Here is a 13,699-nt window from a genome sequence, read left to right as displayed (position 1 = left end):
CAAGTGAACTCCAGGGGTGGGTGTTTGGCATAGTGGACGATACTACTTGGGATGCCCACATCACATTTCAGAGTGCTTAGATTCAGGTCTTGGCTTTGTTCTCAATTCCAGATTCCTGCTAGCTTGTGCCCTGGGAGGCAGCAGGTGATGTCTCTTATAGGAGACCTCTATGGGATTCCTGCTTCCTGGATTTGACCTGGTCTAACCCTGACCTTTGTAGGCATTTGGAGATTGAATCTGCAGATGGAAAATCTGTCCGGTAGATGAAAGATATCTCTCTCTCTCTCTCTCTCTCTCTCTCTCCCCCCCTCCCCTTTATTCTCTTTCTGCTTTTCACATAAATAAGATAATTTTTTAAAAAATTAATTCTGGTAAGAGTTAGAATATGTTAAAGTTTATTTGTTTCCCAAATTTTAATAGGGCTTCTGTCCTGTTTCTTTAATTTTTTAAAAGATTTATTTATTTATTTAAAAATAGAGTTAGAGTGAGGGAGAGATAGAGATCTTCCACCCACTGGTTCATTCCCCAAATGATTGCAATGGCCAGGGCTAGGCCAGGCCGAAGCCAGGAGCCAGGAGCTTCACCTAGGTCTCCCATGTAGCTGTAGGGGCCTAAGCACTTGAGCCATCTTCTGATGCTTCCCAGGCCATTAGCAGGGAGTTGGATCCGAAGTACAGCAACTAGGCCTCAAACTGGCACACTTATAGGATGCTGGCATTGCAACCAGCGCATTTCTTTTCTTTTTTTTTTTTAATACTTTTTTTTTGACAGAGTTACAGACAGTGAGAGAGAGAGAGAGAGAGACAGAGAGAAAGGTCTTCCTTCGGTTGGTTCACTCCCCAAATGGCTGCTGCAGCCGGTTCTACACCGATCTGAAGCCAGGAGCCAGGTGCTTCTTCCTGGTCTCCCATGTGAGTGCAGGGACCCAAGCACCTGGGCCATCCTCCATTGCCTTCCCAGGCCACAGCAGAGAGCTGGACTGGAAGAGGAGCAACTGGGACTAGAACCCGGTGCCCATGTGGGGTGCCGGCACCACAGGCAGAGGATTAACCAAGTAAGCCATGGTGCCGAACCCCTGTTTCTTTTAAACAGTAGAAATGGACTAGTATAAATTTTCTTAGCTCCCATAATATCCTGGGTACCTGTTGTGGTACCTGTTGTGGTACCCGAGCAATATGATACATTTATTTTTTTTTAAAGATTGAAAGTAAGTATTTGGGCTCAATTCTTAAAGCTTATATAGTGCATGTAGTATTCAAGATTTTGATCCAGAAAGTCAAGTTTTTGAAAGTTTGGACCTAGAATAACTCAGTAAGAAATGAGCTAGTCTTTTGCAGTTACCTAAAGAGTACCTTGTAGCTATATCATGAAGGTTTCCATTCCTCCATTACCAATTTAATGCCATAGGGGCCTTGGTTGGACCTTCGCCCCCATCTTAAATTCTTAGATAAAGACTATTGGGTACTTTCTAGGAGAAAGTGACTTAAGATCCTGATTTTTTTTTTTTTTGGTCTCCTGGGTATGTTACAGCCTTCCTTTAATGTAATTTCATCCCACCCCCTTCTTCAGTTTGGACTGGCTGCTCTTTAGGGCTTCTTGCTCTCAGGACCACTATATGCAGCATTCTGGTACTTCTTTAATTGGGGTGAGGTGGTCAGGTTAGAAATTTCCTTTTCCTCCCGTTTCAATTCTTTTATTTCCTGTATCTCATAGCTTCCTCTTTCTCACTTCTCCTTTTTTTTTTCTTCTAAATGTTGCTTCCTTTTTTTTTTTTTTTTTAAGTATATTTTTTATTTATTTGAACAGCAGAGTGCCCTACTAGCCAAATGCCCACCATAGCCAGGGCTAGGCCAGGCCAGAGCTAGGAGCCAAGAACTCCATCAAAGTTTCCCATGTAGTTGGTAGGGACCCACATTCTTGGGCCACATCTGTTGCCTCCCAGGGAGTACAGTAGCAGGAAGCTAGATCAGAAGCAAAGACAATACTTGATCCCAGGCACTCTAATGTGGGATGTAGGCCTCCCAAGCAGTGACTTAACCTTCTGTGCCACAACACCCCCCTCTCTTCTTCGTTCTTGACATATTCCCTCACACTGATGGAGCTCACTCTCCACTACTTTCCTAGTAATGCAGGGACACACAGTGTTTGAATTTGTTTTATAGTTTCGGATATCAGATTGTTGTCTTTGTGCCAGCAATGTGGTGTGGTATGTTAAGCTACCACTTGCTATGCTGGCATCCCATACTGGAGTGCTGGTTCCAGTCCCAACTGCTCTGCTTCTTACCCAGCTCCCTCCCATTCACCTGGGAAATCAGCAGGTGACAGCACAAGTACTTGGGTCCTTGCACCCATGTGGAAGACCCTAATGGAGTTCTGGGCTCTGGCTTCAGCCAGGCCCAGCCCCTGCCATTGTGACCAGTTGAGGAATGAACCAGTACATGGAAACTCTCTCTCTCTCTCTCTCTCTTTCTCTGTCATTCTTTCAAATAAATGAATAAATCTTAAATATTTCTTTGATCTGTTATATTGCTTGATTAATAATTCTGGCAGTATTATAGGTCCTCTGGCACCCAGAGGTGCTGGTCCATAGTATAGTGCAGTTCTGATCACCATTCCTGTGTATGTCATCCCTCCTATTGTACCTTCTCTTTGAAAGGTTTTATTGTTTAAAAACCTTTAGGGGAGGTAGGTAATAAAAAATATTGTCAATAATAGAGTTCAAAAAGGCGTGCAATGAAAAATCTGTTTCCTATTCATTGTCTGTTCACTCAGTTCCTTCTGCTATAGTCATGAACCACTTCTGATTTGTCTGTGCATGTCCTTTTGTGGAAACTTTTTTTTTTTAAAGAGTTCAACAAATTGTGTGGGGGAAAAAAAATTGTTCCTCAACAGTCGAAACAAGGGCTACTCAGAGTCATTGTACCTTGAAGGTAATTTCATTTTTTTAAGCTTTTTTTTTTTTTTCAAGAAACTTAATTAAAAAAGAACCCCAAGAATGATACATCGTTTGCAAGCACTTAGAAGTAACTATGAGACATAAGACTATCCTTGTGGAAACTTTCAAGACATGCTGTCTCTTTGACTGCATCAGGAAATTTTGTTTGTGCCTTAGTGTGCATCTTGTGCTAGTTTGGTGCTTAGTGAATCTTCAGAATCATAGAATCAGGTCCTCTGGTTCTGAGATACTTAAGCATTTTCTCAGTTTTCTCTTTCAAGAAATCCTGCCTATAGACCTTTAGTATTTGTCCTCTGATTGTCTTCTCTGTCTTTCATTTTTGTTTTTGTTTCTGAGAGATTTAGTGTAAACCTTCTATGTAAACTCTCCCTTAATTAATATTTTTAATCTGTCACCGCCTATTCAGACTCTTTCATCTAGTGTCTGAGTCCAGACTATATACTGTGTCTTCTACTCGTGGAGATAGGAGAAGGCAAAACTACCTGCCTGCTTGGCTGGATGTGAGGATGGGGCAGGGTCTCTGTTACTGTTTCTTCCTCTCTTTTGACAGCTTTATTGAATATAATTTACAAACTAAACAGGCAGAGAAAAGAGATGGACAGGGAGATTTGTCGTCCTCTTATTCAATCCCCAAATGTTCTCAACAGTTGGGGCTAAGATAGGCCAAAATCCAGAGCCAGGGACCCAAGTCTGAGCTGTCACTTGCTGCCTCCCAAGATCTTCATTAGCAGGAATCAAGAATCATAAATGGAGCTAGGACATGAATCCAAGCATTCCATTATGGGATACAAGCATCCCAAGAAGGTTTTAATCACTATGCCAAATGCCCACCTGAATCCACTCCTTTAAATTTCAAGGCTGGTGCTGTGGTGTGGTAGGCCAAGCTTCATCCTGCAGCGCTGGGATCCCATATGGGTACTGGTTCATGTTCCAGCTGCTTCTCTTCTAATCCAGCTCTCTGCTATGGCCTGGGAAAGCAGTAGAAAATGGCCCAAGTCCTTAGGTTCCTGCACCTACGTGGGAGACCTGGAAGAAGCTCCTGGCATCCAATCAGTGCAGCTCCGGCCATGGCAGCCATCTGGGGAGTGAACCAGCGAATGAAAGACCTCTCTCTCTCTCTGTCTCTGCCTCTCTGTAACTCTGCCTTTCAAATAAATAAATAAATCTTAAAAAAAAAGAAAGAAAGAAAGAAAGAAAGAAACCCGCTATCCATTAGCAGTCACTCAGCCCTTTCCTCCTTCTCCAACCTTCCAGCAACCAGTAATCTTTCTGTCTTTATGAATTTGCCTATTTTGGGTATTTCATATTAATGGCATCATATAATGTTGTAGTCTTTTATGTCTGGCTTCTTTCACTTAGCATAATATTTCCAAGATTCAGCCTCGTAATGCCAACACTCCATTCTTTTTCATGGCCAAATGATCATTCTGTAAGTAAAACACATCTGTTTATCCATTTTTCACTTGCTGGACATTTGAATTGTTTCTACTTTTTGGCTGTTGTGAATAACTGCTGTGAACACGGGTGTACAACTTCTTTTATGATACATCTTTTCATTTCTCTTGAGTATATACTTAGGAGTAGAATTGTTAGGTCATATGGTAACTGTATATTTAATTTTTTGAGAAATTGCTTAACTGTTTTCCAAAACAGAATAGTAGCCATGTCCTTTTACAGTTTAATCAGCAATGTATGAGGGCTCATGTCTGTTTCTAATATCCTTCAAACAGTCATTTTGTTTGTAGCCCGGCCTTAACCCTTGCCTACTCTGATGACTGTTGCCTCATCTTTTAATCCCCTCCATGGTTCCATGCAATGAATTTATTTGATTCTCTTTGAATCCCACTTATAGATAACATCCTTTTCCTTTTTTTTTTTTTTTAAGATTTATGTATTTATTTGAAAGTCAGAGTTACACAGAGAGAAGAGAGGCACAGAGATAGAGAAAGAGAGGGAGAGAGGGGTCTTCCATCTGATGGTTCACTCCCCAATTGGCCGCAGCAGCCGGAGCTGTGCCGATCCTAAGCCAGGAGCCAGGAGCCAGGACCAGGTGTCCCACGTGGGTACAGGGGCCCAAGCACCTGTGCCGTCTTCTTCTGCTCTCCCAGGCCATAGCAGAGAGCTGGATCAGAAGTGGAGCAGCCGAGTCTCAAACCGGTATCCATAATGGGATGCCGGTGCTTTAGGCCAGGGTGTTAACCCACTGTGCCACGGCACTGGCCCCAGGATAACGTCCTTTTTCTGACTTGAAGTCATTTACCATCTATATTAGCTTCCTGGGACAGCAGTAACAAAGTACCAGAAACTGGGTGACTTAAAACACAGCAGAAATGTAGGAGGCTGGAAGTCTGGGGTCAAGGCGGCAGCAGGGCCATGCTCTCACCCCAGCACCTCCCTTCCTTCTCATGTTAGCAGTTCTTGGCTTCTCTTGGCTTATAGATGTGTCACTCCTGTCACGTGGCCATGTTCCAGTGTGTCCAACATTGTCTTCTGTGCTCCCTTTGTGTTTCTGCATCCAGATTTCCCCCTTTTGTAAGGACATTTGCACTGCTGAATGACCTCCAACCCTAATTCTAAAGAAGGTGTCAGTCTGAGGAGATGGGGGGTCATTTTGGTAGAATACAGTTCAACTCATGACATCTTATTATTGTGAATTTTCCTTTACATTAATTGTATTGAGGATTTACTGATATCTGCTAGTTAATAAAAAATTGAGCTCTATGTTTTATTTCTTGTTCTTTCCATTGTTTTGTGATAATTTCCAAAAGGAAACTGAAAGTACAACATTTTAATCCCCCCATCTTTTCCTTTTCCCCCCAAGGAAACCTTTTATTTCCGGAATACAAATTTCATAAATATAACTTTAGGAATATAGTTATTCTTCCCCGCATACCTGCCCTCCCACCCACACTCCTACACCTCCACCTCCTCCCTTTCTCATTCCCAGTCCCATTCTCTATTAAGATTTATTTTCAATTAACTTTATACACAGAAGACCAACTCTATACTAAGTAAAGATTTCAAAAATTTGCACACACACACACACACACACACACACAAACTGTTTGAGAACAAGTTTTACAGTTAACTCTCATAATACAACTCTTTGAGGACAGAGGTCCAGCATGGGAAGTTAGTACACAGTGACTCCTGTTATTAATTTAACAATTAACACTCTCATGTATGATGTCAGTGATTTTGACAGAGCTGCCAAGGCTATGGAAGCCTTTTGAATCCACAAACTTGACGGTATTCAGACAAGGCCATAAGCAAAGTAGTTCTCTCCTCCCTTCAGAGAAAAGTACTTCCTTCTTTGATAGCCACTTCTTTCCACTGGGGTCATGCTCACAGAGATCCTTCATGTAGAACATTTTTTGCCACAGTGTCTTGGCTTTCCGTGCCTGAAATGTTCTCATGGGCTTTTCAGCCAGACCAGGATGACTTAATCCCCGCATCTTTAAAATAGCATCTAGGGGCTGGCACTGTGGTGTAGTGGGTAAAGCCGCTGCCTGCAGTGCCAGCATCCCATATGGGCACCGGCTCAAGACCCGGCTGCTTTACTTCTGATACAGCTCTCTGCTGTGGCCTGGGAAAGCAGTAGAAGATGGCGCAAGTCCCTGGGCTCCTGCACCCAAGTGGGAGAACAGGAAGAAGTTCCTGGATCCTGGCTTCGGATCGGCACAGTTCTGGCCATTGCAGCCAATTGGGGAGTGAACCAGTGGATGGAAGACCTCTCTCTCCCTCCCTCTCTCTCTCTCTCTCTCTCTCTGCCTGCCTCCTCTTCTCTCTGTGTATAACTCTGACTTTCAAATAATTAAATAAATAAGTTTAAAAAAAAAAAACAACAGCTAGTAGACACATCAGAAATCACAGCCCCCCCCCCCTTTTTTTTTTTTAAGATTTAGAGAGGGAGAGATGGAGAAAAATTCTCCAACTTCTGGCTTACTCCCCATGTGGCTGCAACAGATTACCTGCATTCTGGTCTCCCACATGGATGGAAGAGGTCCAAGACCTTGGACTATCCTCTGCTGCTTTCCCAGGCATATTAGCATTGAAGCGGATGTGGAGCTGTAGGGACTGTGAACCAGCACTCGACATGGGATGCCATTGTAAGTGGTGGCTTAACCCACTGTGAGACAGTGGTGAGCCCCATCACAGACCATATGATCTAATGAAACAGTTGAAGGAGCATTGTGGAGTGGTGACATACATCATCTTATATCTTTAAGGCACTTTGTAACTTATGAATTGCTTGGACATATTATCTTTTGATCCTCAGAGTGTTATGAGTTAGGTAGGCATTAAAATTTTGCAGATAGGGAGTTGTTACACTGGTTTAGAGGTCAGTTGGGTTACCTGCATCCCATACCAGTGCCTGGGTTCAAGTCCTGGTTCTCTTCTCCATTCCTACTTCCTGCTAATGCACACCTTAGGAGATAGCTCAAGTGGTTAGGTCCCTGTCATCCACCTGGGAGACCCAGATTGAGTTTCTAGCTCCTGACTTTGTCCTAGCTCAGCTGTTGAGAGTATTTGGGAAGTGAACTGGTAGATGAGAGATGTTTCTGTGTCTCCCTGCCTTTCAAATAAATAAATAATTTTAATAAAGAAATTTAGTAGATAATAAAAGCCCAGAGAGGTTACAAGGAATTTGACTAAGCCTGAAGGACACATAGCATCCAAATTCAGCAGTCTTCTTTCTCAACCTCTTTTCTTTCTGCAGTGTTGTTTATCCTGTAAGGATTTGAATGCCAATATAAAATCACAGTACAGAATTATCAGGAAGATCATAGTGAAGGAAAGTGCTTTCTTTTTTACCTTTTCTTTTAAAAGATCTATTTATTTGAAAAGGAGCAAAGGTAGGGGGGAGAGGCAGAGAGATGTTATGTCTGTTGGTTTACTTCCCAAATGCCAGCAATAGCTGGTAGTGGTCCAGAATTAAGTCAGGAGCCAGGAACTCCATCTGGGTCTCCCTTATTGGTGGCAGGAACCCATGTACTTGGGCCATCACCCTCTGCCTTCCCAGGTTCGTTAGCAGGAAGCTGATTGGAAGTGAAGCAGCCAGGTCTTGAGCCTGCTCTCCAGCATAGATGTGAGCATTGCAAGCTGCAGCTTAACCCGACACACTGCAGCACTCACCCTGAAAGTGCTCCTTACCTGCCTCGTGTTGTGTAACAAGCGATCACAGCACTTAATGATTTAAAACAACAGAGGTTTATTTGCTTGTGATTCTGCATCTTGGGAGGGCTTCATAAAGGCCGCAGCATAAATGAGTAATTCTTATGGTCAGAATTTCATGATCCTGACTTTGTTAACTTCACACAGGAAACCTGGACAAACATGAAGAACTAGAGAAACTTGTAGCAAGATTTTTGGGAGTGGAAGCTGCTATGACATATGGCATGGGATTTGCAACAAACTCAATGAACATTCCTGCTCTTGTTGGCAAAGTAAGAGAATAATTTGTGAAAACTCTCTTGTATGAATCCTCTTTTGTTTTGAAGAGCATTCAGAGCAAGTATTATGAACTTTAGACTAACAGTATTTTACCCAAAGATATATCTATCAGAAATGCTTAAGTGAGTGTTTCCCTTGGAGACTTGCATCATTTGGATGGTTATTGACTTTGTTTCATTCAGAGTTTTGAAGAAATTCTGATAAATAAAACCTGTTAAAAGCTAGAATTATGATTCTAACATTGATATCTAGGATCGGATAATGAAAGGGCAATGGCTAATCTTCCGCCTGCGGCGCCGGCACACCAGGTTCTAGTCCCGGTCGGGGCGCCGGATTCTATCCTGGTTGCTCCTCTTCCTGTCCAGCTCTCTGCTGTGGCCCGGGAAGGCAGTGGAGGATGGGCCAAGTGCTTGGGCCCTGCACCCGCATGGGAGACCAGGAGAAGCACCTGGCTCCTGGCTTCAGAACAGCTCAGTGTGCTGGCCACAGCACGCCGGCCGCAGTGGCCATTAGAGGGTGAACCAACAGAAATGGAAGACCTTTCTCTCTGTCTCTCTGTCTCTCTCTCACTATCCACTCTGCCTGTCCAAAAAAAAAAAAAAAAAAAAAAAAAGAGATGTATTCGTTTGTTGATTGGTTAGATGGCTCACACTTAGCTATGTTTCTGCAAGTGTGTAAAAGAACCTTTCTGGTCTTTCAGATTTCCTTGCGTAGTGAGGTGGTTGAGTTAGGTTAATTCTAAAGTCTTTTTCAGTTATACAAATATATAGTTCTGTGAAGAATAGATGAGACAAATAGAAAACAGATAGCAAGATAGGAGGAATTTAAACCCATTTATATTAGTACCACATTAAATGTAAGTTGTTTATACATTTAATTGTAAGGCAAAGATTGTCAGATTAAATAAAATTTAAGTAGGTTTTCTAATATAGAATAGGAATATATTTTAAATAGGAAGGCACAGAAGTTAAAAGCATAGAAAAAGACACAGCCTGCAAACCATAAAGATTTCAGAACAAGGAATATTCCTAGAGATAAATAAGAATATTGTACCATGATAAAGGAGTTAGCTCTTGGGGCTGGTGCTGTGGCATAGTAGGTTAAGCCTTCTGCCTGCAGTGCCAGCATCCCATATGGTTGCCGGTTCGAGACCCAGCTGCTCTTTTTCTGATCCAGCTCCTTGCTAATGGCCTGGGGGAGCAGTGGAAGATGGCCCAAGTGCTTGGGCCCCTTCTTCCGCGTGGGAGACCTGGAAGAAGCTCTTGGCTCCTGGCTTCAGATCAGCCCAGCCCTAGCATTTGTGGCAATTTGAGGAATGAACCAGCAGATGGAAGATCTTTCTCTCTTCCTCTCTCTTTCTGTCTGTAACTCTGCCTTTCAAATAAGTATATTGTAAAAAAAAAAAAAAAAGTAAACTCTTCAGGAGGACTTATTTTAAGTGTAGGCACCTAATTCAGCTTCAAAGTACTTGAAGCTAAAGTTGATGAAACTGAAAGAGGTAAACAGGTATGGAATTTTAATTAGAGATTATCATCTGGGCTGGTGCTGTGACTCAAACGAGTTAAGCTGCCACCTATGATACCAGCATCCCATATGGGTGCTGGTTCAAGTCCCAGCTTCTCTACTTCTCATACAGCTCCCTGCTAATGAGATACCCTGATGGGGAGTTCCAGGCTCCTGACTTCGGCCTGACCCAGCCCCTACTATTGTCACCATTTAGGAAGTGAACCAGCAGATAGAAGATCTCTCTACATCTCTCCTTCTCTCCTTCTCTCCTTCTCTCTCTCTCTCTCTCTCTCTCTCTGACCTTGCCTTTCAAATAAATGAATAAATAAATAAAAAACAGATAATCAGTAAGAATATAGAACACTAGAACATTGAATCAGTTGACCTAATTGACATTAATGAAACATTTCACCCAATAAAAGCTGAACATTTACCAAGATAGATCATATTCTAGACATTTAAACAAGTTTTTTTTTTGAAGATTTTATTTATTATTTATTTGAGAGGCATAGTTCCAGACAGTAAGTGGTATAGACAGAGGTCTTCCATCCACTGGTCCACTCCCCAAATGGCTGCAGTGGCTGAGGCTGAGCCGATCCGAAGCCAGGAACAAGGAACAACTTCCGGGTCTCCCACATGGGTGCAGGGGCCCAAGCACTTGGGTCATCCTCCACTGCTTTTCCGGGTGGTAGCAGGCAGCTAGATTGGAAGAGGAGCAGCCGGGACTAGAACCAGCGCCCATATGGGATGCCAGCGCCTCAGGCAGGGAATTAACCTACTGCACCACAGCACCGGCCCCTTAAACAAGATTTAATAAATTTAAAAGTATTGGGGCCGCCACTGTGGCTCACTTGGTTAATCCTCCACCTGCGGTGCCAGCATCCCATATGGGCACCAGGTTCTAGTCCCAGTTGCTCCTCTTCCAGTCTAGCTCTCTGCTGTGGCCCAGGAGGACAGTGGAGGGTGGCCCAAGTGCTTGGGCCCCTGCACCCTCATGGGAGACCAGGAAGAAGCACCTGGCTCCTGGCTTCGGATTGGCGCAGCACCAGATGTAGCAGCCATTTGAGGGGTGAACTAACGGAAGGAAGACCTTTCTCTCTCTCTCTCTCTCTCTCACTGTCTATAACTCTACCTGTCAAATAAAATAAAAAATATATAAAAAATAAATTGAAAAGTGTTAAGATTATTCAAAGTATTTTAAAAAATCAGCAACACAAGGATATCTGGAAATCCTTTAGTATTTGAAAATTAAGCCACATTCTTCTAAATAACCTAGGGACCAAAGAAGAAAAAAATAAGGCAAAATAGGAATTATTCTACAGTAGTTGAGAATGTAATATATCAAAATTTGTAGGATGAAGGTAAAACAATGCTCAGATGTAAATGTATAGCATTAAATATTTGCATTAAGAAAACAAAGCTCCTAAGAGTATCAATTGTTAAATCAACAACAGGAGTCACTGTGCACATGCTCCCCATATGGGACCTCTGTCCTTAATGTTTTGTACTATGAGAATTAACAGTAAAACTAGTCTTCAAACAGTACTTTATACTTTGTGTGTCTGTGTGGGTGCAAACTGTAGCAATCTTTACTTAGTATAGAGTTGATCTACTGTATATAAAGGTAATTAAAAATGAATCTTAATGAAGAATGAGATGGAAGAGGGAGTAGGAGATGGCATAGTTTGGGGGTGGGAGGGTGGTTGGGGGGAAAGAACCTGTATAATCCTAAAGTTGTACTTTCGAAATTTTTATTTATTTATTTATTTATTTATTTTATTTATTTATTTTTTTTTTACAGGCAGAGTGGACAGTGAGAGAGAGAGAGACAGAGAGAAAGGTCTTCCTTTGCCGTTGGTTCACCCTCCAATGGCCGCCGCAGCCAGCACGTTGCGGCCGGCGCACCGCGCTGATCCGATGGCAGGAGCCAGGAGCCAGGTGCTTTTCCTGGTCTCCCATGGGGTGCAGGGCCCAAGCACCTGGGCCATCCTCCACTGCACTCCCTGGCCACAGCAGACAGCTGGCCTGGAAGAGGGGCAACCAGGACAGAATCCGGCGCCCCAACCGGGACTAGAACCCGGTGTGCCGGCGCCGCTAGGCGGAGGATTAGCCTAGTGAGCCGCGGCGCCGGCCCGAAATTTATATTTATTAAATAAAAGTTTTCTATAAAAATTTTTAAAAAAGAAAACAAAGCTTCTACTTTAAGAAATATTTTAAAACAGTAAATTAAACCCAAATTAAGTAGAAGGAAAAATATTGTGGCCGGCGCAATGGCTCACTGGGCTAATCCGCCACCTGCGGCGCCAGTACCCTGGTTCTAGTCTCGGTTGGGGTGCCGAAATCTGTCTCGGTTGTTCCTCTTCCAGTCCAGCTCTCTGCTGTGGCCTGGGAAGACAGTGGAGGATGGCTCAAGTCCTTGGGCCCTACACCCGCATGGGAGACCAGGAGGAAGCACCTAGCTCCTGGCTTCAGATTGGCGCAGTGCACAGGCCATAGCAGCCATTTGGGGAGTGAACCAACGGAAGGAAGACCTTTCTCTCTGTCTCTCTCTTTCTCACTGTCTAACTCTGCCTGTCCAAAAAAAAAAAAAAAAAAAAAAAAAATATATATATATATATATATATATATAGTAAAGATAAATTCAGAAATCCAGGAATTAGAAAATAGATAATAGTCAATCAGTGAAACCAAAGCTGATTCTTTGAAAAAATGAGTAAATTGATACATTTTTAAAAATATTTATTTATTTGAAAGGAAGAATTACAGAGGCAGAGAGAGAGAGAGAGAGAGAGATCTTCCATCCACTGGTTCACTCCTCAAATGGCCACAATGGTTGGAGCTGGGCTGATCTGAAGCCAGGAGCTTCTTCTGGGTCTCCCACACGGGTGCAGGGGCCCAAGGACTTGGGCCATCTTCTACCGCTTTCCCAGGCCATAGCAGAGAGCTAGATCGGACGAGGAGCATCCAGGACTAGAACTGGCATCCATATGGGATGCCTGCACTGCAGGTGACAGCTTTACCTGCTATGCCACAGTGTTGGCCCCAAATTGGTAAATCTTTAACCAGACTGGTCAGAATAAAAAAAAAAAAAAAAGAGGAGACACAAATTGCTAGTAACCTGAATGAGAGAGGAGCTGTCACTATAGGTACTGTGGAGATTGAAGGATTACTAAGGAAACTTTAAGAACAACTTTATGTTAATAAATTCTACAACTTGGGTATGGTGGACAAATTCTTTGGCAGACAGAACTGTGTGGTTCTTTGCTTTCACACATTGACTGTAATACATTGTTGTCCTACATTTTGGCAGTATTAACCTTAAGCTTTTATTTGGAATTTCTTAGAACTTTTTACACGAGAGGATTGAGTGACATCATCTAGCTTCTCCCTCTTAACTCATGAATACTAACAAATCATTATCTAGAACTAAAATTTTTTCTTTACAAACATGTGAGGTTACTGCTTTTGAAGATTTGTCTCCTAAATCAAACCTTAAAGCTGCAGTGATATTTATTAGGTCATTACTTTGTTAAATGCAGAAAGTAATGTGGTTTTAATCACTCTTTGAGTCTGATGCTGTATGTCTATATGAGGTGGTTGTCCATGGTAAACATGAAGGGATACAGGGTACTGGCGAAGAGTGGGGTAGGCTTTGTGCTGAGTCACTGACTTGTGACCATGAGCAGGGTTTCAACGTCCTGAATGATGGCTTCCTCAAATGCAGCGTGGGATGATCACATAAGTAATCACGCACTTAAACCCCTTGGCAATGAAGCCTGCGAC

At 42.8% G+C, this 13,699-nt stretch overlaps 1 protein-coding gene across 1 annotated transcript in view; it reads left to right on the top strand.

The window, feature by feature from the left end:
• SPTLC2 (serine palmitoyltransferase long chain base subunit 2) overlaps nt 1-13,699 on the top strand; it is a 98,044-nt gene that overhangs the window by 47,136 nt on the left and 37,209 nt on the right. Inside the window, exon 5 of the mRNA XM_002719571.5 lies at nt 8,279-8,403. Within this exon, the coding sequence (XP_002719617.2) occupies nt 8,279-8,403 (125 nt within the window). The remainder of the gene's footprint in view (nt 1-8,278; nt 8,404-13,699) is intronic.

This window comes from Oryctolagus cuniculus, chromosome 20 (assembly GCF_964237555.1).
Source record: "Oryctolagus cuniculus chromosome 20, mOryCun1.1, whole genome shotgun sequence".
NCBI lineage: Eukaryota > Metazoa > Chordata > Mammalia > Lagomorpha > Leporidae > Oryctolagus > Oryctolagus cuniculus.
The sequence above is the reverse complement of the archived record's forward strand: the minus strand, read 5'-3'. Positions and strand labels throughout refer to the sequence as shown.